The sequence below is a fragment of the Lissotriton helveticus genome, chromosome 9 (genome assembly GCF_964261635.1).
Source record: "Lissotriton helveticus chromosome 9, aLisHel1.1, whole genome shotgun sequence".
In the NCBI taxonomy this organism is placed as follows: Eukaryota; Metazoa; Chordata; class Amphibia; order Caudata; family Salamandridae; genus Lissotriton; species Lissotriton helveticus.
This window is the reverse complement of record NC_136070.1, coordinates 163,118,109-163,143,383: the sequence shown is the minus strand read 5'-3', so window position 1 is coordinate 163,143,383 and position 25,275 is coordinate 163,118,109. Positions and strand designations below refer to the sequence as shown.

General features: G+C 41.1%; 1 protein-coding gene across 6 annotated transcripts in view; it reads left to right on the top strand.

Annotated features, from left to right (window-relative positions):
• Positions 1–263: 263 nt before the first annotated feature.
• Positions 264–25,275, top strand: part of MDGA2 (MAM domain containing glycosylphosphatidylinositol anchor 2) — a 1,540,171-nt gene continuing 1,515,159 nt past the window's right edge. For 4 of the 6 annotated variants that reach the window (XM_078659693.1, XM_078659696.1, XM_078659695.1 and 1 more), the window contains exon 1: positions 554–985. In XM_078659693.1, the coding sequence (XP_078515819.1) occupies positions 685–985 (301 nt within the window). In that variant the 5' untranslated portion in view covers positions 554–684. Of the gene's footprint in view, positions 452–553; positions 986–25,275 lie in introns of those variants that run through there. The other 2 variants (XM_078659694.1, XM_078659692.1) reach the window with 1 other exon arrangement.

Genomic DNA, 25,275 nt, shown 5'->3' with positions numbered 1-25,275 from the left:
CCCCCGCTGCTCGGTCCGCCGCTCCGCCCCCTGCCACCACAGCCTGTCAGTCAGCGCTCTGGCTCCTGCCTTCTTCTGGCTGCGCCGGCCGCTTCCCCGGGCTCCAGCGCTGCTCTGGAAACCAGAGGATGGAACTAGGTCCTCGGCCAGCGCGATGAGGTGACTGCGCCGCACGTGCCCACCTGTGCAACGCTCTCGTGTCAGTGCAGAGCGCGAGCCCGACCGCGCCTGACCCTGCAGGGTGGACTCTGCTGGGACCGGGCCAGGTGCAGCCTCACGCCACCGCTGGAGAGGATGCTGGGGGGCGAGCACAGGCATCTCCTGCGCTCACACGGCTCAGCCCCTTCGACCTCCTCTCGGCTGCATCAGGGATCTCCCGCTCCTAATGGGAACTGATGGAATGGGTGAAGGAAAACCGGTGGGGGTCTCGGACCGCAGTCAGGACAGCTCGGTAATTGCCCTCCAGGGAGCAGCGGCTCTTACTTTTTAAAGGCGACGCCCAGGCATGACCTCTCATCGAATGGACACCTTACTCCGCAGCCCACTCGCCCTCTCCCTGGCTGCCGCACGCTCCTGGCCGTGATTGTTTTGGCACATGCAGAATTTTCCTCTTCTAGCCGCAAGGCCACTATTTCTCGCCTTTATTCTAATCTCCGTTTGCTTTCTCGCCACTAAATAAATTGCATGAATTGTATTTCCTGGGGGAACAGCGGCGATTTTCTGTTGTCACTTTTTCTCTATAGACCTACATACAACGACCCCAGAGTCCCTCACCTGTGCCCTGTGAGGGCGGCGTTGCCCGTGGTTGGCCGGCGCGCTGGGATGGTACCCGGGACCCGGCCGCACTGGGTCAGCCAGCAGCTCCTGGAAGCCACCGCCGCGTCCCTGGGATATGTCCATGCCAACGTGAAGATGGATTTAGTGTACTGTGTCGTGGGGCTTCTGACGGTGCTCCTGGAAGGTGTCGCTGGCCAAGGGGTTTACGGTGAGTCCCTTTACGCATAGATAATTCCATCACCCACGTCCCATCTCATTAAAACTGCATCTTAATATTCATGACAGATTCATCTGAGAAGACCCGCATCCCGGCTGTGACTGCCATTGCATCACAGTCTGTGGGCGAGAGACACTTGAAAATGGTATTCTCGGAGGCTCGAGCTCTCAGCCAGAGAGAAGGAATTAGTCATTATGTTTTACGCGCCCCACAGCCCCCACGGGTTTACGTCGACTGTCTGATGTGTGAAAATATGTGGTTGATACCACGGGTCATCTTGTACTTTCCTCATGCAGAAGCGTAATTGCTATTTATATAATGGAGCCCCCTCACACACATGCTGTACTCAGAGTTGACTAAAAGGTATTGGCAGTGGCCAGCTGAGTTTCGAGTTAAACGCACTTTAACACAGAGGTTCTTAATCTTTTCCACAACGGTACCCGTTTAGTTTGTAAGTACCAGGCGCAAACGTGAGACGCTTCCTTATACATGTTCAATTGAATGTTCGACGACAGCCTGCCCAGTTGACATGGAGTCTACATAGAAACATAGACATGTGTCTGCTAATACTGTAAAAAGAACTGCGGCATGTCCGAGTGTACTAATCCAGCCACCTCTGAGGAAACTGCCCCTCTTTAGTGTAGCAGCGCGCGCAGAAACTACTAGAATAGGTTTCACGTGCGCAACTGTGCGCACTAATAGCCAGCACACCTGGCGCCAGCTGTCATTTTGTTTTGCGGACGTGACACGCTACATAATGTGTGTTTCTGTACAAATGGGATCAGTTTGCGCTAAACAACGTCTGCAAAGCAACTGTGTTAATCTGTGCGTTAATTGGTTGCATTTTAACAGCACATGCAGAATCCAGGTGCAGCCTAGTGATATTCAGGCGGAAAGGACCCGGTGGTGATCGGTGAGGATGCCTTGGTTTGGGGCTGCTGAAGTAGTGCGCAAGGTTACGTTATCCTGCAGACGGAAGTGCCAGGCCGAAGGGGTTTGTTAACAGGAAGCTCCTTGTGTGAGGGCGTCACATTCATACCATTCATTCCCACTCACTCTCAAGGTTGAAACTCTTTACACAACAACGCGTTGTTGGCTTAAACGTTGACAGCTAGGCATTTCATGTGTCTCGTCACTCGTGCTTTTTTTTAATCGTGGGTTTTGTGTGGGTCCGATCTGGTTAGGTGAATGTCTTCTGCACTGAACGTGGTTTTGGGAAACGTGCTCACGTGCACATAACGCTTTGCAACCAGGTGCGACGTGGGGGATTCGTGCAGTGACTGCAGTGGGTGGGTCACATGCTTGAGCTAGTGCAACCTCATCTGGATAGTGTTGGCATCTGATATCAGCGTGGGAGTTTGTCGACGATGAGTGCGCCCTGCACGCTTGCACCTCTGGCTCTGACGGTGATGACTAGCCCAGCTGCTTAGGGTATATATTCAGGCTCACACACCACCACTTCACTACTGAATCATGTTTCCGACTTCAGCCCGTCGGCCAGGGACCAAATCTGCAGTCCTGGGGAAAGGGGCGGGCCTGCATGCAGTGGGCGGAGCCTCGGCCACTGGAAACCTCTCTCTCCTAATTCAGCTACACTGATGCCCGGCAACACCCCCAGCAGTCGAGCGTGGCGGACACGTATAGTGCTCCGATTTCCTTAAAATAGAAGCATGTGTTGAAGGCCTACTAGGTTTCTTCATAAGACTCTCAGGTCTACTGCTCTGGCTAGATCTGGTTGGATTGGTAATCTCCAAATTACCATATTGGTTCCCCACCACTTGCTTTAACACAGACTTTAAAACAACTCGTCATTCACTCTCACTTGTACCCATAACCCAAAGGGCCCTGAGGTCACCACAAGATGTTTAGTGGCACTCTACAAAAAGACCAGATGCAACAAAAATATACTTCTTTAATGCTTGTACGCACAAATATACACTTGGTATGTTTCATTGACCGCAAAAGTTGAAAAGGCAATTCTTGCTTCCAATATTTCATATGTTCCCAAATTATTCCTACCCGCTGTACCTCCTATATATAAACAATGCATCTAATGCAGTATGGCCATTTGTATGCAACCTGTTGATTGTTAACATTCAGTATCCTTTGACACCATGGTTACAAATTATGCTTCTGTTCGAATGGATGTCCGTATGCGATGTCACAGCATCGAGCGAGAAAATAGCACCCTGCAAAAAATATTAGTGCATGAAATCGACTTTCGATTTTTATCACCAGGTTAAGTATGAATGGGTAAATGTAGATCTAATATTCCTAACTTAACATTTACATACCATGATTACATTTATATATAGTCATGGAACATATATGTAGGGTTAAGGACGGTAAATGTGTACTTGTATTTATATAATACGTAACAATCTGGAATTCATGTTTTTGAGGGGCAACGTCCTGCACTCGATAGTGTGATCGAACACCCACTGCTCCCATTCCTTTCCACTGACACGGAACCAAGAACAGGGCCCTGGCTAGAGATGGAGGAACTGAACAGGCACGGGGTAGGCTGAAACTCCTCATACATGAACATAGTGAAACATCTTGTAACAACTCCTTTATCTTACATAATGAGAGTTATTGACAAGCGGCTGCTACTATATGAGGTGAAAAGCTGACAAAGCCTGCGGTCGAGTAGCTAGTGTGTCATGGTCCTTAGTGCAAGAACGGTGATGGGTCCCTGGCTATTGTTAGAATTATAAAACGTGCCACGACTCAGAGTTCAGTTGGCCATGGTGCCACTGTACCTCCCGCACCAATGGAGGTTACGCCCCAGGCAGCATGCAATGCTAAATCCATGTGTGATAAGGAAACACATTCACCTTAGAGATTCATTACTATCCAACTTGCAACCTCAAAGGAAGAAATATATTGTCAAATGGCTAACACAACCATTCAGTTAGCGAGGAAGGAAAACATTGAAAATGTTACCTCTATTGGTACATGCTATTATCCCAAATATCTGAATTGTGTTATTTCCATTCTCATCCGCACAAATACACCTTAAAACAACCTTCCTGTTGGTAACTTCCACTGTGGCTCACTGGTTAGAGTGGCAGAGATCAGGCCCGGGACCAGGGTTCAAGTCCCGACGCGGCAGGGTCTTGGGCTCAATGATTCTCGCATCAGCGCCTACTCTAATCAAGGGTCCCACGCTGCAAATCTGGGCAATAGCTTGCTTAATCTCCACAACGGCCCCTACAACACTGGGATGCCTGGCTTCACCTTGGGGGTGCCCAGGAGAGGCATCTCACAGGGAGAGCCAGGAAGGGTTCCACAGCGTTATACAGCGTTGGGGCAGCTGTGTGCTTTACAAAATATACTACATTACATTTAGAGCTCACAGTCCTTGCATCGTCACCTTGAAAGCCTCAAGCTCTTGTCACTTTTTCACCATCCCCCACAGCAGGCAGGGAAGACTGAAGCAGAGCTGAAGAACCAAGGGGGTTGAGATGCCTTGAAGCCTTTGCAGAACATTTAGCGAGGATGCCATCACCCTCTTACTTTTTCCATTTTATCTCACTCTGGCACTTAATAAAGTGTTGCTTGAAGGACAAAACATTTTACTTTCCTATCTAAGAAAGACACGTACCTCACATGGCAGGTAATCATTGCCCTGTCAGTGTACAAGGTTGCAGACACTTAGACCCGCTTTATGCATGGCCCTGTAAATCGGCCATGTAAATCGGCCACATTTTCCACCCCCAGGAGTTGCAAAAACCAGGGTTACCGGCAACTCCGGATTTGGGGAAAATGTGGCACATTATGAGTTGGACCCCTTAAGGCTCCTATAAGAAACTAGGTATTACTGGGGGAAATGGTAATTCTAGGTCTGATTCACTATTTTTTGTCTGATTTCTCTGGGTGAAAGTTAAGCGACTTGCGGTGTGCCTGCAGATCTCATGTGTTTGCTGGACATGTAACCATTGTTAACAGCCCCACTGGAATTTAAAGGCCCCCCGTAACAAGGGCCTAAAGTTTATACAATCACTGTGCACTGCATGCAGTGTGAAAGCATGCAGCAGGAAAAGGGAGTAAGCTGATGACTTAAGGAAAAGGAGTATACTTTGTGTATCTGCTTTCATCTTAATACAAGTACAAGGCACACATGTTAGAAAACATCTCTTCCTGTTAAGGAATTCTTGGTCTCTTACCCACTCTAATGGTGTGAGTGAGCAGACTTGCAATATTCGTGAGAGGTTCTCTGATCTCTGTGCCACCAGGCGCTATCAGTCTCATATGTGTCCCCCACTGACTTCACCAGGCTAGCTCACTTTCCAACTCCAAGTTTCTCAACATCAAAACATGTCTCATAGGACCCAGCGAGGAGACAGGATTCATTTGTAGGGTCCATCATGATGAGGTTATATCCCACTGCGAATTAGATTGAAATAGAACAGAATTCCACTGACAAATGCTCCAACTTTGAATTCATTTGGGATGTATGTCGTTACAACGCATGCTTTTACAACGCATGCTATTACGACCCAACTTTTACAACGCAAGTCGTTACAACGACTTGCGTTGGGGGGCGCTGGATAGTGAATAGTTTAATTTACTATTCCAACTCCAGTCCCCGTGGATAGTAGGGAAGGTGTTGGATAGTAATTAAACTATTCCCTATCCTAGAGCGCCCTCCAGCGCAATGCGTTGTAATGACTTGCGTTGTAAAAGTTGCGTCGTAATGGTAGTGCATTGTAAAAGTTGCGTTGTAAAGGATGTTTCCCATTCATTTGCATCACTGAGAAGTCATTTCCAGGTTACCCACTCCTGCGTGTGTGTAATGTGATAAAAGATGGTGGTCATTGAAATTAAAATCTTAATCATGAGAGCAGGATATACCTGATCAGTCGAACCCATAATTATCAATACTTCAATGCAGCTGCGTGTTAAACTGAATAGCATGGTATGCACCTGGAATGTTTTCATTATGTAGAAATCGAGGCAGCTAGCACAATATTGTTATGTAATACACATGGTAAGGCTTTTCACCAGCTTTGACTCTAAAAAATTATTGGATAAACTCGTTTAAAGTCAGAGAACACCTTAGCCTTTATTGAATTATCTACTTTGTGATCTATCTTGGTGCTGCCAAGTAGAAGACCCAATCCATCATACAAGTAGTTTCAAGCTTTAGCTATTTCTTTACTGCCAGTTATTGTAACCACTGTAAGGTTTGGGTTTCATGGTAATAGTTTAAGGCAAAGACTGCTGTGAAATTTCCAAAATGTTGCAAATAGGGAGCATTCTATTGCACTAAGCCCAGGAAAACCCTACTGCCATGATTCAGTGTGTTTGAAAGAGAAATACGGGCTTCCATACCATCATCTGTGAAAGACAGATAAGGCAGGCATTGCCTCAAAGCTTTTATCCAAAGGACTGAAAACGCATTGATTTGAGAATTCCAAGAACGATCAGTTTTAATTAGCATACATAGATAACAAACCAATGGCAATGCACAAAATACAAGCCAACAGAACAGAACCTTTGACTGTGATCAGATTCATTGTCAAGTACTGTTCAAACTCCACTCCTTTGTGCTAATACGTCAGCACCAGAAGATCATTTACAGGTGAAGGAGTAGTTTTGTTATTCTAAATATATGTGTATTGCACAGCTATATGAACAATTCATGTAAAGTCACTGTAACCATATAAAAAGGCAACCTGAACTCACCCTCAAAGAGTGTGCCACACAACTCTCTTCACTTGGGTGTTGTTTTAATTAAATTAGTTTCCTGAGCATGTTACCCTGAATTAATTAAATTGCTTAGATATTGTCCACCACTAATTCTCAATTGGCAGTTGTTATTGTCTATTACTACACTAACGGTTTAACGCCTTAACCGCAGCGGCAATTCCGCTGCGGTGCGGGCGTTCTAATAAGTGGGCGGGGCTGCGTCGGCCGCTGGCCGTTCGCAGCACTGGGGAGAGAGTGCTCCTGTCGGCCATTGGCCGACGGGAGCATGGAAGGGGTTAAAGACATACCATGTTCAGATGGGTAAATATTATAAGTATATTTGGTTCAAAACAGACAAAATGATCTAATAAGTACTTAAAAATATTACAGGCTTGATTCACAGACTGCACGTTCGGTAAGTTTATACTTTTGTGTATGTTGACTACTTTTCATTACTCACAAACTGCACTTTTGTAGTAATTTACACATTTTGTAGTAAGTGCAGCACTACTAATGGCCAGCCACTGGTACTGCAACTCCACCCATAGAAAATAATGAAGGTAGGAACTTAAAATAAAACCTCATAAGAAATAATGTTAAATTACATTATTTCAATTAGTTAAAAATTGAAATAAATCTAAATTAATTATAAAATATATTAAAATACTACAGATTAATTAAATAATTCCAAAATATTTTATTTTACTCGATTATATGTTAGATCTTAAATCTCTAAAGAGCTAATTTAAGACACAAAACAAACTTCTAAAATATAGAGTTATTACTTTCTTCAACCTCCAAAAACCCAGGCTTTCATAACATTACAGATTTACCAGATGATTCTCAAACCAATAAGGAGATAATATCTTCTTCGGATCTCTGCAGCCAACTGAATTACTACCTTGTAGATGAGACTTCACAATTAAGAGCAGTGATAAAAGAGGTACGCATTCTGCGTGCAAGCTCCATATAAGTACCAACAGTCTCTGAGCTGATGCTCTTCTTGCCAATCTCTAATGAGGATCTTCTTAAAGCTCTTGTTAAGTCTAATTTGGAACTCTTCTCTGACAATGCTATTGGCAGTTCTTGATGACGTTAGGATTGATGCTAACTAGGGTAATATCATTTTACTGATAATGATTGCTTTATTAGTTACATTTGAAACTGTTTACCATGTCACATTTGGTGAGAAACTGAATGTGACCGAGGTTACTGACTGCCTTAACTTTTTTGACAGATCCTAATCAAGGAATCTGTTTGCCTCTCTACCAGGCGCCAGGAAGTTCTCAAAAGTATGGCCTTTCACAAAGATCAGCACTATTGCATTACTTATTTAATACATATGTCAACGCCTTAGCTAAGCTTCTTCAGTCAGTGGGTGTTATTGTGTTTTTATGTATGCTATTGAAACACAACATTTTAGTTGGGCTAGATAGTAGCCATGCCTCCAGTCAGCACTTTCAACTATGTTTTAGGCCCCTATAGAACTAGATCAGAAACAGTTGGTTGAAACCTAGTGATGATAAAATGGTGAACATGGCAGTAATCAGATGAATTAGTCAATGGACTGAAATCAGCTGTCCTACGAAAACCGTGTCTCTCACCACACTTATTAAATCTTTTAAAAGTTTGAGTGTCTGATTAGATTGTGAACTGTCTAGGGTAGACCAAATCTCATCTCTAGCTTCAGTCATTATTTTCCACTTGAGATGGCAGAGAAAGAATGCCTTTCTAAATTGAAAGAGGGAGGAGATTGATAGGATCAGCCTTAATATGCTCTCATTTAGATTATGTCAAATTCTTATAGCTAAGACTTCTCTGTCAGTTAATCCTAAAACTCTAAGTAATTTAAAGTGATGCTTCTCACAAGGTTGCTTAATTCACAAGATTTTCTGAGGCTTGTCTCGTTATAATCCAACTCCATTGACTTGTCATAAGAGAACAAACACATTTCAAGACTGTACCACAACCTTCAATTACAACCAACAGTGTTTCCTAACACTCTCTGAAAACCTGGCTATTTCTGAAAACGGAGTAAGAATATTTTCACTTTGGTTCTGACTTTATTTCATATTGATGGTCATTTTACACAAAAAAACCATGGTGAATGAGCACTTAATGATTCAGTCTAACATAGCATGCAACATAACAATTGAGGAGTAGTGGGGCTGGGATTAGTGCAAAGTAATCACAAACAGAGGCACGGGAATAATCATACTTTGTTAGCTAAATATGAATTTTGTAGAATACTTATTCCAAGTCAGCATGACATGAAATAGGGTATTTAAAGCAGCCCTATGAGCACATTCAAAACAAAATCATTTTTGGAAATTTGCCGTGAGACCTATTATCTGACAACATTTTCAGCTTAACAAGTCATATCACATAAAGACATAGGAAACATAACCTCTGTGTTGTGGCTCGTGCTTGCTTGACTCGTGCTAGATGTATGTTGTGCGCCAGTTTTGTGCACGCTATGGGGCATATGTATGAAAAGTCCTTTTGCGATTCCTTAATAGCGATTTTTAGTGAATTGCTATTAAGGAATCGCAAAATGCTATGTATGTAGGAATCACAATAATAATTGCGATTCCTTAATATTCCTTAATTGTGAATCGCAAATCGCAGTTTGCAATTAAGGAATGCCTTCCCATTCATTCCTATGGGTGTAGAGGCCCACAGGAATGAATCGCAAGACATTCTCAATTTGCAATTTGCAGTTAGAGAATCGCAAATTGAGAATGCAATTTCAAGGGCACCAGGGTGTCCTTTTGACACCCTGTTGCACCCCTGAAATATGTATGTGTGCACATCTGGCGCACATACATGCCCTAGGGGCATGTATGTGCACCACATGGCACTTGGAAAAATGCAAAAAAGTGCATTTTTCAAAGAGATCGCAAATTACCACCAACTTGAAGTTGGTGGTAATTTGTGATTCTTTAAGGCCAAATTGCACTTTTTCTGTGCTTCTCACATTGCATTTAAGGAATGGCAATTTGCGTTTCCTTAAATGCAATCGCAAAATAGGGAATCCCACATTTTGCGATTCCTTATTTTGCAAGGCAGTTTTTCTTTCATACATACCACTAAGCCCAATTGCGATCGCAAACACAGAAATTCTGCGAATTTCGGCGTTTGCGATCGCAATTTGGAATGATACATGATACTATGTGTTTGGGTATGGATGGGGTTCCGCCTTCTAGGAGGTTAGGATGAGGGTTGGAGACAGTGACTTCAAGGCTGCGCTGTAAGGACGTGTTATCCTTTGTCTGAACTTGAGAAATACCTTGAACTTTAGTTTGTGTCATCACTTCAATTTGGTGATGAGTGTTCTTTAGTGCTACCGGACGCATGCACATTTTGGAGGTTATTTTCCAGTTCTTGATCTTGAATTTCTTCAATGTGCTGGTGTGTTGCATTTTTCAAGAATTACTTAGGGAGTTAACCAGTTGTAAGGGTAACTGTTCTCTAGAAGTACTCACTTCACTTGTTCGTCAAATTTTCGGGTGAGTGGATTTATCTTATTAGCTGCCACACAGAAGTTTTTGACTTCGTTGCTGTTGACTTCACTGCATAGTAACATATAGAAGTGAGCCGCATATACATTGCCTAGCTATGGCGACTCTATTTCCAAGGTTCGTTAGTACGTAACAGCAGAAGCGGAGCCATGTACATGTTACCTCGGTACAGCTATGCTATTTCCAATGTTCGTTAGTGCGTAACAGTGGGAGCTAACGTAACTCCATAGCAGCGTAATAAAGGGAGCTGTTGAGCATACGGTAAGAGAATGTCTTGATTGCTCGAGGGGTGATAAAACTTTACAAACATGTAAACATCCCATGGTAGTGGGGAAAGATCCTCAGAATCCATGGGAGTCTGTTGCTATAGACATTATGGGAACTGTTGGCCCATCACATGTGTACATTATTGTCTTTATTGGCCTTTTTTCAAGATGGCCTTTGGTCAAAGTTGTACAAAAAACTGATACTAATTCTTTGCTACTATTTTTAGATGCGGTTTTTAGTCAAGAAGGTTTCCCTGTGTCCTTATTAAGTGACAATGATGTGCAATTTCAATCAAACTCATTTAAACAATATTGTAGTAGAATAGGAGTTGCATTGAAGACTACTTCTCTTTATAACCCGCACAGAAATGGCATGGTTGAAAGGTTCAACCGTGTCATTAAGGGGGTTATACAATCTGCTTGTGTCAATAAAAAAAATTGAAAATTGAATTACTGAAAGATGTTTGGGCATATAGGCTCACTGACAATGATATGGCCGGGATTGCCCCATTTGTAATAATGAGAGGATGCAGACCAAGAGCAAAATATAATCCCAGTTGGTTATTTAATTTCAGTGTTAAGTCATGGTCTTCGAAGACAGTCAGAAATACTATTTCCAACACCCACGAGAAAAACAAAAGTTACTATGATTCAAAAAATTGTACTAAACCTGTGAACATTAAAGTTGGGGATTGGGTACACATTCTTAAACCAGGTTTCATTCCAAAAGGGGAAAGTAAGCTTTTCCAACCAGCAAAATTCAGTGAGGTCCTACATAATGCAATTTGGTTAGAAAATGGTAAAGTTTGGAATCTTAAATGAGTTGCACTATCCAATGATCATATGAATTGGAGCTTTGATGGAAATCAGGCAAGGAGAAGAGTAGAGTTGGATGATACTATGGGAATTGATGTAGATATGAATGACAATGTTGAATCAAATGTCTCTTTACAGGATATTGGAAATGGTCTAAATGTTTCTCCTGATGTGGAAACCAATTCAATGGATATAAATGATAATTAAGAGAGCTCTATAAATTCTCATTTATGCGATGCTGGACCTCAAGTTCGGTGCATGGAAGGTCCTCAATCTTGTGTCAATGAAAATAGGTTACACAAAACGCAAGTGTAAACCACCGTCATGGTTGAAGGATTTTATTGTGGAACGCGGTAAATAGTATTTATACTGTAAATTGTTCTTTCAATTATGAGGGGGAAGATGTGTGTATTACTGTTTCACTGCTAGGTTTTCTATATTCTTTCTAATACTTATTTTGTTTTTTAAAGGGAAGGGGATGTGTTGTGGCTCGCACTCGCTTGCCTCGTGCTTGATGTATGTTGCGCGCCAGTCTTGTGCAAGCTATGTCTTTAGGTTTGTATGGGGTTTGACATTCTAGGAGGGTAGGATGAGGCTTGGAGGTGACTTCAAGGTTGCGCTGGAAGGATGTGTTATCCTGTGTCTGTACTTGAGAAATAAAGTACTTACCTTGAACTTCAGTTTGCGTCATCACTTCACTCTGCTTTTCAGTTTTTTTCACTGGCAGAATATTATTAAAAGCATCATTAAGGATCGGATTCACAAGACTGATAGTAACTTGGGCCACAGTAACCATAGTTTCAGTTGATCATTCAAGGTATTATTTTGCCCCAGAACGATGGAGGCTATTTTTGGTAGACCTCTCCTTGGAAAGCACCCATTGGCAGCATGCATACCTTTCTCAATCTTCTGCTCTAAAAGTGTGAGACTTAATGTATTATCAGGCAGGTCACAAATAGTCAGTGCAAATTGCGCACAAACCTTTTAAGATTTGCTGTCATTTTTTGTCACTGAGCACTAATAGATGGCCTTAATCCTGCTCGACCTCAGCGCGGCGTTCGACACTGTAGCACATTCCACCTTGCTGCAGTCTCTGAGCAAAGGTGGCATCGCTGGCACCGCGCTGAGGTGGATTCAGGCCTTCCTAACGGGTAGGAGCTTCCAAGTGAGGCAGGGTGATTGTTACTCCAGTGGGGTACCTTTGGGCCAGGGCGTGCCTCAGGGCTCGTCCCTGAGCCCGACCCTGTTTAACTTGTATGTGGCGCCTGTCGCATCCATTGTGGAGAGTTATGGCCTCCAACTGGTATCATACGCTGATGATACGCAACTGGCCATCTCCCTGTCGCACGCGCCCTGTCTTGCTGCTGATGGCTTCCGATCGTGCATGAAAGATCTGGCCGATTGGATGGCCATGAATTGTTTAAAGCTCAACGGAAGCAAGACAGAGGTGCTGGTGGTAGGGAGAGCCCAGTTGGCCTGGTCATCAGCCTGGTGGCCATCCTGTCTCGGGCCGGCCCCCTCCCCGTGTCAGGAGGCAAAAAATCTCGGCGTATGGTTCGACGCGGGTCTTACCTTCGGGCCCCAGATCAATCGTGTGGTCGGCGTATGTTTTGGGATCTTGAAAAGACTGAGGAAAGTCCTTGACTTACTGCCACTGGAAGCTCGCCAAACCCTGGTACATGCTTTGGTGACCGCAAGGTTGGACTATGCGAACCTGCTGTATCTGGGGGCATCGAGTAAAAGTGTTGGACGCCTTCAAGTGCTGCAGAATGCTGCAGCACGCTTGATCCTTAGGTTGCCCAAAAGGGCGTCCTCGAAGCAGGCCTTGCAAAAACTACACTGGCTGCCTGTGAGAAGCAGAGTCGAGTATAAAGCTCTCTGCACCTGCCATCGGATTCTGAATGGCAGGGCACCCCGACCTTTGAAGAGCTTGATTGAAGCTTATGAACCTGCCAGAGCGCTTAGATCTGCGGGCAGGGGACTGTTGAGGATCCCCAAGGTGAAGAAGGCTCGCATGGGAGGCAGATCCTTCAGGCACCTAGCACCAAATCACTGGAATAAACTTCCAGTAGATCTTCGCTTGGAACCAGCAGAAACGAGGTTCCGAGCTAAATTAAAAACCACCTCTATGTTAGATAAATTGGTCCGCTTAGCAGCCTCTTTTCTCTGTTTTATGCCCTCTCACCGCTAGCGCGGGGACACGCCGGTGTGCGTAACTCAGCGCTCTACAAATGCCCCTATTATTATTATTATTATTATTAGATACCATTGCAAAAAGTCAATTTGCAGGATTTGCAGAACAGCTTTCCTAATGAATATTAATTAGGGAGGTCAGTCACCATTTGTGATCAAAGAGATAGGCTAAAAAGCAGAGATGATGACATGGTACAAACAGCACACCACCAATATGTGCTTGCACTCCCTAATGGAAAGTTTTTTTGAAGCAGCCCCTGTTCGTTGTCTTCTTGACTACTGACTTTTTCCATCTCCCATCAACCCTGACCAACACAATTCCAAAAGGAGGAGTTGTCCGATGGAGACCACTATCCCTCTGGAAATAAGTTTCCTCCTTTTTTTTAGGTGTCTGTAGCTTTTCAATGGTTTTTGACAGTAATTGCCATCACAAAAAATGTATACACCAAATTGCAGTTCACTATTAGGAGGGGATGCTTCACTCTTACACTTTCCAAATTGTGATTTGGAATGCATCTCAAAACCCCTTTAGTGATTCACAAAGGCTTTCCTAGAGCTCTAAAATGGCATTGTACATGACATCCATAGGTACCAGTTCTGATGAATAGTTGGTGTCTTTCTCCTCCTAACGTACCACAGATCTGCACAACTCTTCACATGTATTGCCAAATTTTGAATTACATACTTTTGTCAATCAAATCCAGTCTATTCCCTTTTCCCTTTTTATTATCTTCTTGTAACCTTTCCCAGGCACACCATTTTTTCCAGAAAGTCCTACCAAAACAGCAACAGTTTGCAACTGCTCCAGTGCCTAAGAAAAAGAAGAGCTGCGCAAACAAATGATGGACGGTATGCTAAATAAATCATACATTCACCCCCAGTCAAGAGATCTGGGTTAAATCCATCATACTTTTGCTCACCATGCCACCTCAGTTTAGACCCACCCATATGCAAATCAGTCTTGACCCTGTGCTTCCTGGGAACAGTCCAGACCGAGCTGCCAAGCCAGGTCCTCCCTGGACCGGAAACAAGCATCCTGGGACCAGTTTCTGGGTATTACCCTTTATCAGCCAGGCTAGCTTGATTCCAGAGGCACAGTGAGCAAGAAACGCACGTCTGGGCATACCCATCCCACTTAGGGTGAAAAGTGCTACACAAACAAATGATGGGCGGAATGCTAAATTAATCATACATTCAACCCCAGTCAAGAGATATGGGTTAAATTCACCGTTCTTTTGCTCACCATGCCACCCCAGTTTAGACCCACCCATATGCAAATCAGTCTTGACCCTGTGCCTCATGGTAACAGTCCAAACTGAACTGCCAAGCCAGGTCCTCCCTGGACCGGAAACAAGCATCCTGGGTCCGGTTTCTGGGTAATACCCTTTATCAGCCAGGCTAGCTTGACTCCATTGGCACAATGAACAAGGAACCCACGTCTGGGCATACCCATCCCACTTAGAGTGAAAAGTGCTACGCAAACAAATGATGGACGGAATGCTGAATAAATCATACATTCACCCCAGTCAAAAAATTCTGGCTTAAATCCATCGTTCTTGTGCTCACCATGACCCCCCAGGTAAAGACCCAGCCATATGCAAATCAGTCTTGACTCTGTGCCTCAGAAAAAGAAGGCAATTTACTTCCTTATAGGCCTTATACAGGAAGTGGAAATTAAAAAGTCAGGAAGCTATTCCATTATGCTATTTCTACATTTCAGTACTTGAGCTGTTCCAGGGACTCACCGAGATCACCAGATTAATCTGATAGAAATAACAATCTATGCAGTCCTTAAGTTGCCAGATACATTCCTAGTAGGCAAAATGTGATTATGCATGTTTTCCTCTAGGAAGAACGTCTGAATCACTAAATCATGCAGAAGTGTGCATTTGGACATGCCTTGTTTAATTTTTATATATCGGATATATACTTTGCATTTAACCCTAATTTTCTCTCTATAAATTGCTTTCAACATTTAAAAAACCTTAGTATGTTGTCAGTTTGTTAGTGGAGCATGTTACTATATGGAACAACAAAGCTGAGCTCTTGCTTGACAATACATACATAATTAATCAATGTAGAAACGAAGAAATGGAAAAGCCCTAATGGTTTTATTAATATCCTGCTCGGAGAGTTCGAACAACAAAAATAGTGCTTCTTTTCAGCAGATTAAATATTTAAGCAAATTATCCTGCAAGGTAGTTCTGTATTATCAAGGCACGAGCTTTAGAATATTTTTTAAGGATATTTAACACAATTTGTACTGTTCTTGTACATTGAGCTGCTATTTATAGAAGATAGTTTTGGATTCCAGTTATAACAAAAAGAGAATAATAACCCAAGACAGTCTCATTAGTGTATGACGCCCCTGCGCCCCTTCTGTAATGTTTATATTGACTCTGTCATTCTGAACTAGCATTGATAAGAGATCTGTTCAGCTGACTACTTCCTTTGACAGAGCTTGTTACATAAGTGTTAAATATACCATGACTCTAACTAAGATGTCACAAACAACCATTATGGGTATAAATACTCCTAGCTCAACCTCACCTGGTCGTATATTGAATCAGTATTTCAAAATGTTTTCTATTCATACTTTCATGCTCCTATTTTACCAATTCGTGGTGGTTAATGCATTCTGTTTAAATTGTCTTTTGCATCCAGATGTAGTTCAAATTAGGCATCCACAGGTATCTAGGTTTCAACATTAACTTGATAATTGATTTCACCACAAACAATGCGTTATTTGATGAATTCAAAATGGTGCGGCGAATCAATTGGGTTGGCCATTCACATAAATCCTTGACGGGTGACTGTGTGGTATTGAGTTTCAGGTCTCCTTCTTTCGCACAACATATCTTTGAGACGGCTGCCCACTATTCCCCCGCTGCTAATGAAATTAGATTACCTCCTTTAGGTTTTTTTATAATCCACGTAAGGTGCCAAGATATAAGGAAGCATGAGTTTCCCATAGGGCGCACAACCTGGTTGATTATCCAATCCAGACTAGTAATCGTTTTGAGTTACTATCCACGTTAGAAGACATTGATTGACTGAGTGGATGTGACACCTCACTGAGGGTCGTAGGGCACGGGGTCAAAAAGATGGCCGACAGGAACATTTTTGGTACCCACAAGGAGTTGGGTAGGGGGAGTGTTTCCCCTCGGGCTAAACTGATTGTCAGTGTAGGTAAAACTTGTTGGGGCCCTGAACAGTGGGATACTCACGCTGACCCTGAGGTTCACCCATCGGTGTGTGTTGGTAGTTTAGGTCAGCCTGTTGCATCTAGTGTTTGTACATCGGCGTGCATGGCCAACATCGCTAACTTAGGCCCATGCTCCACGAGATCATTCGTAACTCTATCCTCGTGGAACATTGCGGGTTTAGAATCAAAATTACACTCAATTGATATATTTTAATGCAGGCCAGAGGAACTTCCATTCTGATTTGTGGTCTTCCTTGTTATGCCAACACTTTTCCTGATCAAATAGGAAAGTATCGGCTTCAAATATTTCATTCTAAAACATCCTTTCAACCACATATTCGTAGAACCAGTTCATGTTTTTTATATTTTTAAACAGATTTTATTAGGTTTTACAATTTACACGGTATCATGTAAAGGAGTACATGTACGATATAAGAGAGCATATTTTGCAACATTTGGTAACATCTACTTGTGGATTTATACTTGAGATAAAGAATTGGTAAAAAGTCTGCATCTAGTACAGCAGTAAGCACACATTTACAGATAACGTGTCAGTACATTTGTAGTTGCGTCTTATTCTCAACCCAGTTTAATAAAATAACAATTAACTGTGAGTAATGCAAAAGGAATACCCATTCCTTCTTTTTGACGGGCATAACAAGTAATCTTCAACTCTGTAGAAGGCCTGCTTAGGTGGTATCTCCAAAACATTGGGGGTTACATAGGTACCCACCTTTTCATTTTGTGGGATGGTGTATATCGTGATGGTGTTTCCATAACCTGTCAGATTTGTGACACCATGTAAACTAGCTATAAGAATGATGGGAGCAGATTTGACAGGACACATAATTGACCAAATCATAGACTTTAGTAGCCAAGAGCCATGAAGATATATTAAGACCCATTACAGGGTGGTAAAAGTGTCCGATGCTTTGAAGGACTCCAGTAAGAGGTCCAAGCTCATCACTATGGGTCTTTTACGTAAGCGACAGTATTCTTCCCTGTGGAGAGCACCACTCTCAGCTAGACCCCAAAGTTCTACCTCTTCTTTCCAGGCAAAAGCCCTGGGTGGAGCAATCAATTTCCACCTCCTGGTGATGCTGATGGAGCGAGATAGAAAACAAAATTTTGTTTAATCTCGTGAAGTCACATTTCCATAACATGAATAATAATATTAATGATTTGTGATTTGTCGTGCTAATACAACTTAGATTAAACTTTACACATGGGGGGACTAACATGTGTGCTCATAAACGTGCATAAATGTTGCATCTTTTTGTTCGTGCAAAATAATAAAATAATTTATTGTTTTCGTTTTTGTCATTACTAACTGCTGCAAATTTAAAAGAAGCATGTGCTTGTTTTGCTTTTCCTTGTCTGTGTGATGTCATTTCTACTATTCTAGGTGCATATGAGTCTCATGGAATAACGGAGACTGGTAGATATAAACGCTGCTTTAATTGTTTGCAATGGCTAGGTAACATTTTGATTAATCAAGTGGGTTAATTAATTAGTGAACCAAGGGGTGGATACAGAATCTACATTATTTCTTACATTAATACTTTTCCTGTGTTTGTTTTATACTAGAAATCATAAGTTGCCTGCTTTTGGGCCTAGTCACTTAAGCCGCAGAAAAGAGCTGACTTGTAATTCTGCAAAAGTCACAAGACGCCCATTCTGAAATAATAATTCGTCAAAAGCTGCGTTCACAAAGCAAAAACTAAAATGCTGTCATCATTCTGTCGGACATGGCCAAGGTCGAAAAAGAACATTTTGTCAGTCCTTAACTTGGCATCCGCGGAAGTCAATAGAAAGTCAATGGACGCTGCGAGAATGACTTAATACATTTGTTGCAAAATCAGGAAGCTCCTGGTTGCACTCGGAAGGGACAATGGTCTCTAAGAAAAGTGATTTAATGGAAATTTTGAAATGTGGGTGACATGTCACTTGTCACTCTCAGCCAATGGGACGTCGAAGATTTCTGAAAACTTTCCTTTGCGTAGTTAGTTAGCGTAGAAAGGTATAAAAAGTCATGCCCCTAGGGATGGGCTGGCTGCTGCTTTCTGACTTTCCGATGAGGGTGAAGTGCTGACGGACTTTACTTGGAGCACGTAAGAATCCTCATAGAACTTTATTTTAATTTCTATCTATTTAGCTCAGTTAGGGAATTAAGTTTTAAAAATGCTGAACTTTATATATTCACTTTAAATTTGATTTACTTGCTTAAATCGTATTTTCTCATATTTCTTTATAATCATGCTTGCTTTATTGCTAATAAAATTCATTTATAAAACTATCAATTTATATTCCATAATTTAGTAAATAAAATCTTACTTTTGACAAACAAGCTGGTCTTGGTTATTCAGAAGTGTAGGTTACTATTAGCTAGATCACGTCGCCAATGGTGGTCGTTTAAATGGTCAAGCTTTATTCTAATGACAATATTCTTTCCGCAGATGTATAAATATGTATATAGTTTGTAGATAATGTGTATATAGATTTAATCTGACCACCTGATTCAGTAGGCCCAAAATATGTTAGGTTTATAAATGGGTCCATATTTAGTATAGAATTTTGTTTATAGGTTATGAAGTTGTGTAGCGTTGTTTATGATATATTTTCTATAGGCCGCTGGATCAATTCTCTGGTAGCAGAAATTGATGGTTGCTAAGGGTAACCAAGGTAATATGTTGGTTGCTAAGGGTTACTAAAGTGTTATGGTATGGAAATAGGATCGATGTTTTAACATATGTTAAGTTCGTTTTTCGTGCTATCTGTAAGCTATACCGGTATAGATTGTGTGGCGAGAAATTAGTCACGCAAGCCATCTGTTCTGTTTGTAGTGATATCGCCGAGTATCACAAGAGGTATCGCCGTGTACCATAGTGTTGTCGCCGAGCAGCACAGTTTTAGGGCTAGGTCTGAATCTTGTAAAGTGAGGGTTTTCTAAGAAATTAAAACAGCATGAGAATAGGGACAAAGCGCCTTTCATAAAACTCACTGTGATGAGAGTATTAGTTATATCCGAGCTTGAGTGAAGGGTAGATTAGCGTTGGTGCATGATTATCTATAAACAGGTTAGAGTCCTGTACGGATACATGTTTCATATCTATAAACAGGTGAGAGCCCTGTACGGATAACGTCGTTATTTTGCTAACGGTGCATGATCTCTATAAACAGGTGAGAGTCCTGTACGGATTTCATGTGTGTTTGAAATTAGGGAAATTTCAGTGTGAAAGTGCGAGTTTGAATTGTATTTTATGCTCAAGTGGAACTCTTAGAACTTTCACTTCGCGGTGGGTTCAGAGCAAAGCGAGTTCATAATAATACGTGTTAGAAGGGTGGGGTAAGGTTACTCTACTGACAATTGAATATTATCCTTAGTGTGAATAGCGCCGTCTATTCCGAAGTGTGGATACTTGAATGTATGTAAACTATCCTAATTAGTGAAACGAACAGATGTTGTCCTTATAGTCATCGTTAAGAATTAATTTACACTGAAAAATATTCTTAAAATGGCGCTGTGAAAAGATTTTGTGAAGGAGGGGTAAGCGCCAGGAGTGAGAAACGAGAAACCGCAGCTGCTGTGTACGTCACAGAGCCGCGCTGGGATTGGGTGACCTACGTCACAAGCTATATTCTGATTGGCTCTTGAGTCTCTGACGGCCTGTGAGCTGATTGGTCCTTCGGAAAAACTCCAAATTTATTGGTTGAGCAGAAAAGTGACGTAGCTCAACTGTCATTGGCTTGTTGGTGTGTTTCGCGCACGGATTGGTTGTTTTTCGGAACATCCCGGAAATATTTTACGAACAATTTTGTGAATTAGTTTTAACTCTTAAAAATGAGTTATCATTTTAAACATGTTGAGAAAAAGCCAACATTATTTCAGAAGTTTAAGAATTTATTTTCACCTGACAAGAAAATCGAAACGCGAGGTGGTAAACTACTTCATAAGTATAAAACACCTGCAGCGTATATGGAAGGTGAATATGGATATCATACTGTCTTATGGTTCGATAGCTGGAAACGTTATACTAAGAACGACGGTGTTTTAACTTGGCCTGATGATGGTTCATTTAATGTAAAAGTTTTAAGAAATTTACGAGAGAAAATGAATGCTCTTGTCCCGAAACCGAGACCAACTCAATTTGAAGCTTTAGTTGAGTGGGAAGACGAGATGTATCAGTTACAAAGAGAAGCTAGTGGAATTAAAAGACCTTCTAAAAATCCATCTTGGAAAAGAGAAACTCATGAAGATAGATTGCGAATGTGGAGACAGGGAAACATGAGTGAAGGATTATATTTAATTCATGAAATGGTAATGGGTTCTCCTACAGGGAAATCTATGGAAAGTGAATCTGAGGATGCAGTTATGGAAGAAATATATACAACTGCTAGAAAGAATCAGCCTTTGAGACCTCCTAGATCATGGTCTACTCCGGTGGTTTCTACTGAAACTTCACCGAGTGCACCTCCAATTAATGAAGCTCCTAAACTTTATCCAAATAATTGTGAAATCATTGAAACTCCTAGAAGACCAGAATTCGAGAATGCTCGAAATGAAGGTAGACATTTTACAATGACTCCAAGAGCAAGAGAACCTCCAAAAGATTATACAAGAGAGACAAGAAATGTTGAAGATGTAGATTATAATGAATATTTAAGATCAAAAGAAGAATTAATAAAAAGAATGACAAAAGGCATGGAAGCTGTGACAGTTCCAGTAACAATTGGTCCTGTTCAGCCCGTATTTGAACAAAGGGAAACAAACAAAACTGGTTTAACTATTCCTTTAAATACAGAAATTCAAAAGGCTGCTGAAAAATTTTATTCAGACTTATCTGAAATAAACTCTTCTAAATCGAGAATGCCTGATTTAACCTTTAATGAGGATTTATCTCCAAAAACACCAATGGGTGCTATATCAGATATAGGGAGTCCTGACGTCAGGGTAACCACACCAAAACTTGATGTGGCCAAATTAAAAGCGAATATCGAAGAATTAATAATTGGAACAATTGGTCCAGATAGTTTAAATTACTATCGAGATGATGAACTACTGTTCATTTGCAAAAGCATACAGTGGAAAACGAAAAACAAATATGATCAACTAGAGGATCTAGAAGCAGAACTTGAAATCGATGTGAGTAAACAAAAGAATTTTGCAAAGCATTACAGATTAGACTTTTCAGAAAGTGACATTGAGAGTTTAAACTCAATGGGAAGAATAGTTCACATTAAAGATTTGATTGTCTATATCAAAAAGCTAGGAGAACTGAATAAGTGGAGAGTAAAATGGACGAAAAAGAAGGAAGATGAAAGATTGGAAAAATTGTCAAAACAATTTCCAATGAGAGAAATTGCAGGTGGAGGATATGTTCATATCCCTTGGTCGAGACAGGACATTCTGTTATTTACAAATGACTTTCCGAAATTGAGGGAGAAACCAGTTGAGTGGTACAGGCAAGTTGATAGATTTATCAAAGTGTCAAAAGTTCTGTGGATTGATTTAGATGGATTTTTTGACATTGTCGTTCCATCAGATCTTTGGACAGAATGCAAGATATCGATTAGTTGGCCAAAAACAGAACCTGAGCGAATCAAAGAAACAGGTGCTCCAAATCCACTTGTAATGGATTTTTATGAAAAAGTAATCGTTTGGATGAAAAACAAAATTCCACCCAAAGAAGTCGATTGGGTTAAAATAGAAAGGACAGAACAGGAAACAAAAGAATCAGTTCATTCTTTTTATGAAAGACTACTGTTAATTTTTAAACAATACAGTGGTTATGAAAAATTAGATGAAAAAGACATGAGTCATTTTGTCTATAGATTTGTTTATGGACTAAAACCTGAAATTGGAGAAATGATCAGAAATAGTATTGTCGGATGGCAATCACTATCTGTAGATGATATTCTAAGAAAAGCAAAGTATTGTAGCGATGAAATAGAAGTAAAACAGAAGAAGCTGAAGGAGAAAGCCATGTGGGCTCAGGTAAAGGTGGCTGAGCAACAGATTGCCAGCATGGGTAATAAGAACACTAATTTTGTTCAAACTGGAAATACAAGCCAGATACAAGGAAAGTTTAAAAGTAATAATTTCCCAAAGAAATTTAGCCCAAAGATTGAGGAGTTGAAGCAAAGATTACCTTGTTTTAATTGTGGCGAAATTGGACATTGGAGAGACGAGTGTCCTCATCCTCCTAAAAACTTAAAGAATCCCTTATTGAATCCACAGATGCAGAATGGTGTTGACCTGCAGCGACAGCTACAGATACAACAGGGGTTAAACGAATTTAATATTCAGCGACAGTTACAGCAACAGCAACAACAACAGGTGAATAATCGTCAAGACCAATTGCCACAACCACCTTTTCCAAATTGTGGGGGAGTTCAAAAATATAATCCAAACGTGGGATTTCAGGGAAGTGAACAGGTAATAAAACCACAAAAACAGCAAAAGCAGCAAAGAGTTCAAATGCAAAATGCTTCACAACAATTTTTATTAACAGAAAGTCAAGACAGCGATTCTGATGATTATTGCTGACGGTGCCCGAGAGAGGAGGAAGAGTGTGTTGTTGGAGCCACTCTTGAGGTTGACCAGTCTGGTCCTTTTGTAAACGGGAAAGTTAATGATGTAGACATCACTTTTCTAGTGGACACTGGTGCTACCCGTTCTACTGTTAGATCAGTGGAAATTGAAAACCTACCTCTCTCTGGGGATACCATCCAAGTTGTCGGAGTAAGTAATCAGCAAATTAAAACTGACTTAACTGACCCAGTACCAGTTGAAATTGGAAATTACAGAGACAAACACAGATTTGTGGTTTGTAATAGTAGTCCAGTGAATCTATTAGGCAGAGACATCCTATGTAAAATGAATTGTAGAATATATTGTTCTCCTGATGGAGTTGAGTTACAAACAATGGAGGAAGATGGTTTATACAGAATGACAATGATGATGATGGAAGCAGAAGAAACAAAATTGTTTCCTGCATTTGAAGAAAAAGATTTACCTGAAGAACTCAAAGAAACAGTGAAATCTGAAATTTGGGATTTTACTGGAAATGAGATGGGTCTGATGAAAAACGTAGATCCAGTAAAAATTACATTGAAACAGGGAATAGAATTTCCAAACACTCCACAATATAAAATGAAAACAGAAACAATTGAAGGTATTACACCTATAATTGAAAAATTAATTAAGCAAGGTGTATTAAAAGAAATGAAGAGTAGCTCTTGTAATTCACCAATTATGGGAGTTAAAAAGTCTAACGGAACATTTAGAATCGTACAAGATTTGAGAAAGGTTAACCAAATTGTCGTTCCATGTTGTCCTGTGGTTCCAAATCCAGCAGTAATTCTATTTCAGATTCCACATGATGCTGAATGGTATACAGTCATTGACCTTTGCAATGCATTCTTTACTGTTCCCTTACATCCAGACAGTTATGAAATATTTGCTTTCAGATTCCAAGGTAAGACCCTCGGATGGTCAAGAATCCCTCAGGGCTATACAGAAAGTCCTTCAATCTTTAACGAATTGTTAAAAAGATCATTAGAAGACCTAGACTTACCTGGTAGGTCTACACTAGTGCAGTATATTGATGATTTGTTAATAGCTGCAAAGACAAGAGAAAATTGTGTAACAGACACAATAATTCTGTTAAATCGCCTTGCAGAAGAAGGACATAAAGTGTCCCCAGCAAAACTACAGTTTTGCAAACAAGAAGTAAAATATCTTGGTCACAGAATTGCAAAGGGAAAAAGACAAGTAACAATAGAAAGAATAAAAATGATTCAAGCAATGTTACCACCAAGAACACAAAGACAGGTCAGAATGTTCTTGGGAATGGTTGGTTACTGTCGACAATGGATAAGTGGATTTTCAGTAATTGCAAAACCACTACAAAGACTGACAAAGTCAGATGTAAAAGATCCAATTATTCTCAATGATGCTGAGATGGATTCTTTTGAGAACCTGAAAAAGAGTTTATGCCAAGCTCCTGCTTTAGGTATGCCAAATTATGAGAAAGATTTTGAACTATATTGCAGTGAGAGAGAAGGATGTGCATTATCTGTGTTAATTCAGAGACATGGAAATTTAAAGAAACCTATTGCATACTTCTCTGCAGTTCTTGATCCAATTGCAAAAGCATTACCAGGTTGTTTGAAAGCAGTTGCAGCTACAAGTATCAGCCTCGAACAAAGTGAGGGGATCATTATGGGATTTCCAGTGAAAGTTTTTGTGCCTCATTCAGTTGAAATATTACTGACAAGAGGTAAGACTCAACATTTAACAAGTAGCAGATTGACAAAGTATGAGAAAATCATACTGGGAGCAGATAATGTTTCGATTTCAAGATGTTTAAATCTGAATCCTTCTACATTACTGCCTGATTCTGAAATTGTTGATGACATTGAAACAGAACATGAATGTTTAGATGTCATGGAATTCTGCACTAAACCAAGAAAAGACATCAAAGACAGACCTTTGTCTGAATCGGATTTTGTCTACTTTGTAGATGGATCATGCTTAAGATCCGAAGGAGGTGTCTTGAAAGCTTCATATTCAGTTTGTACAGT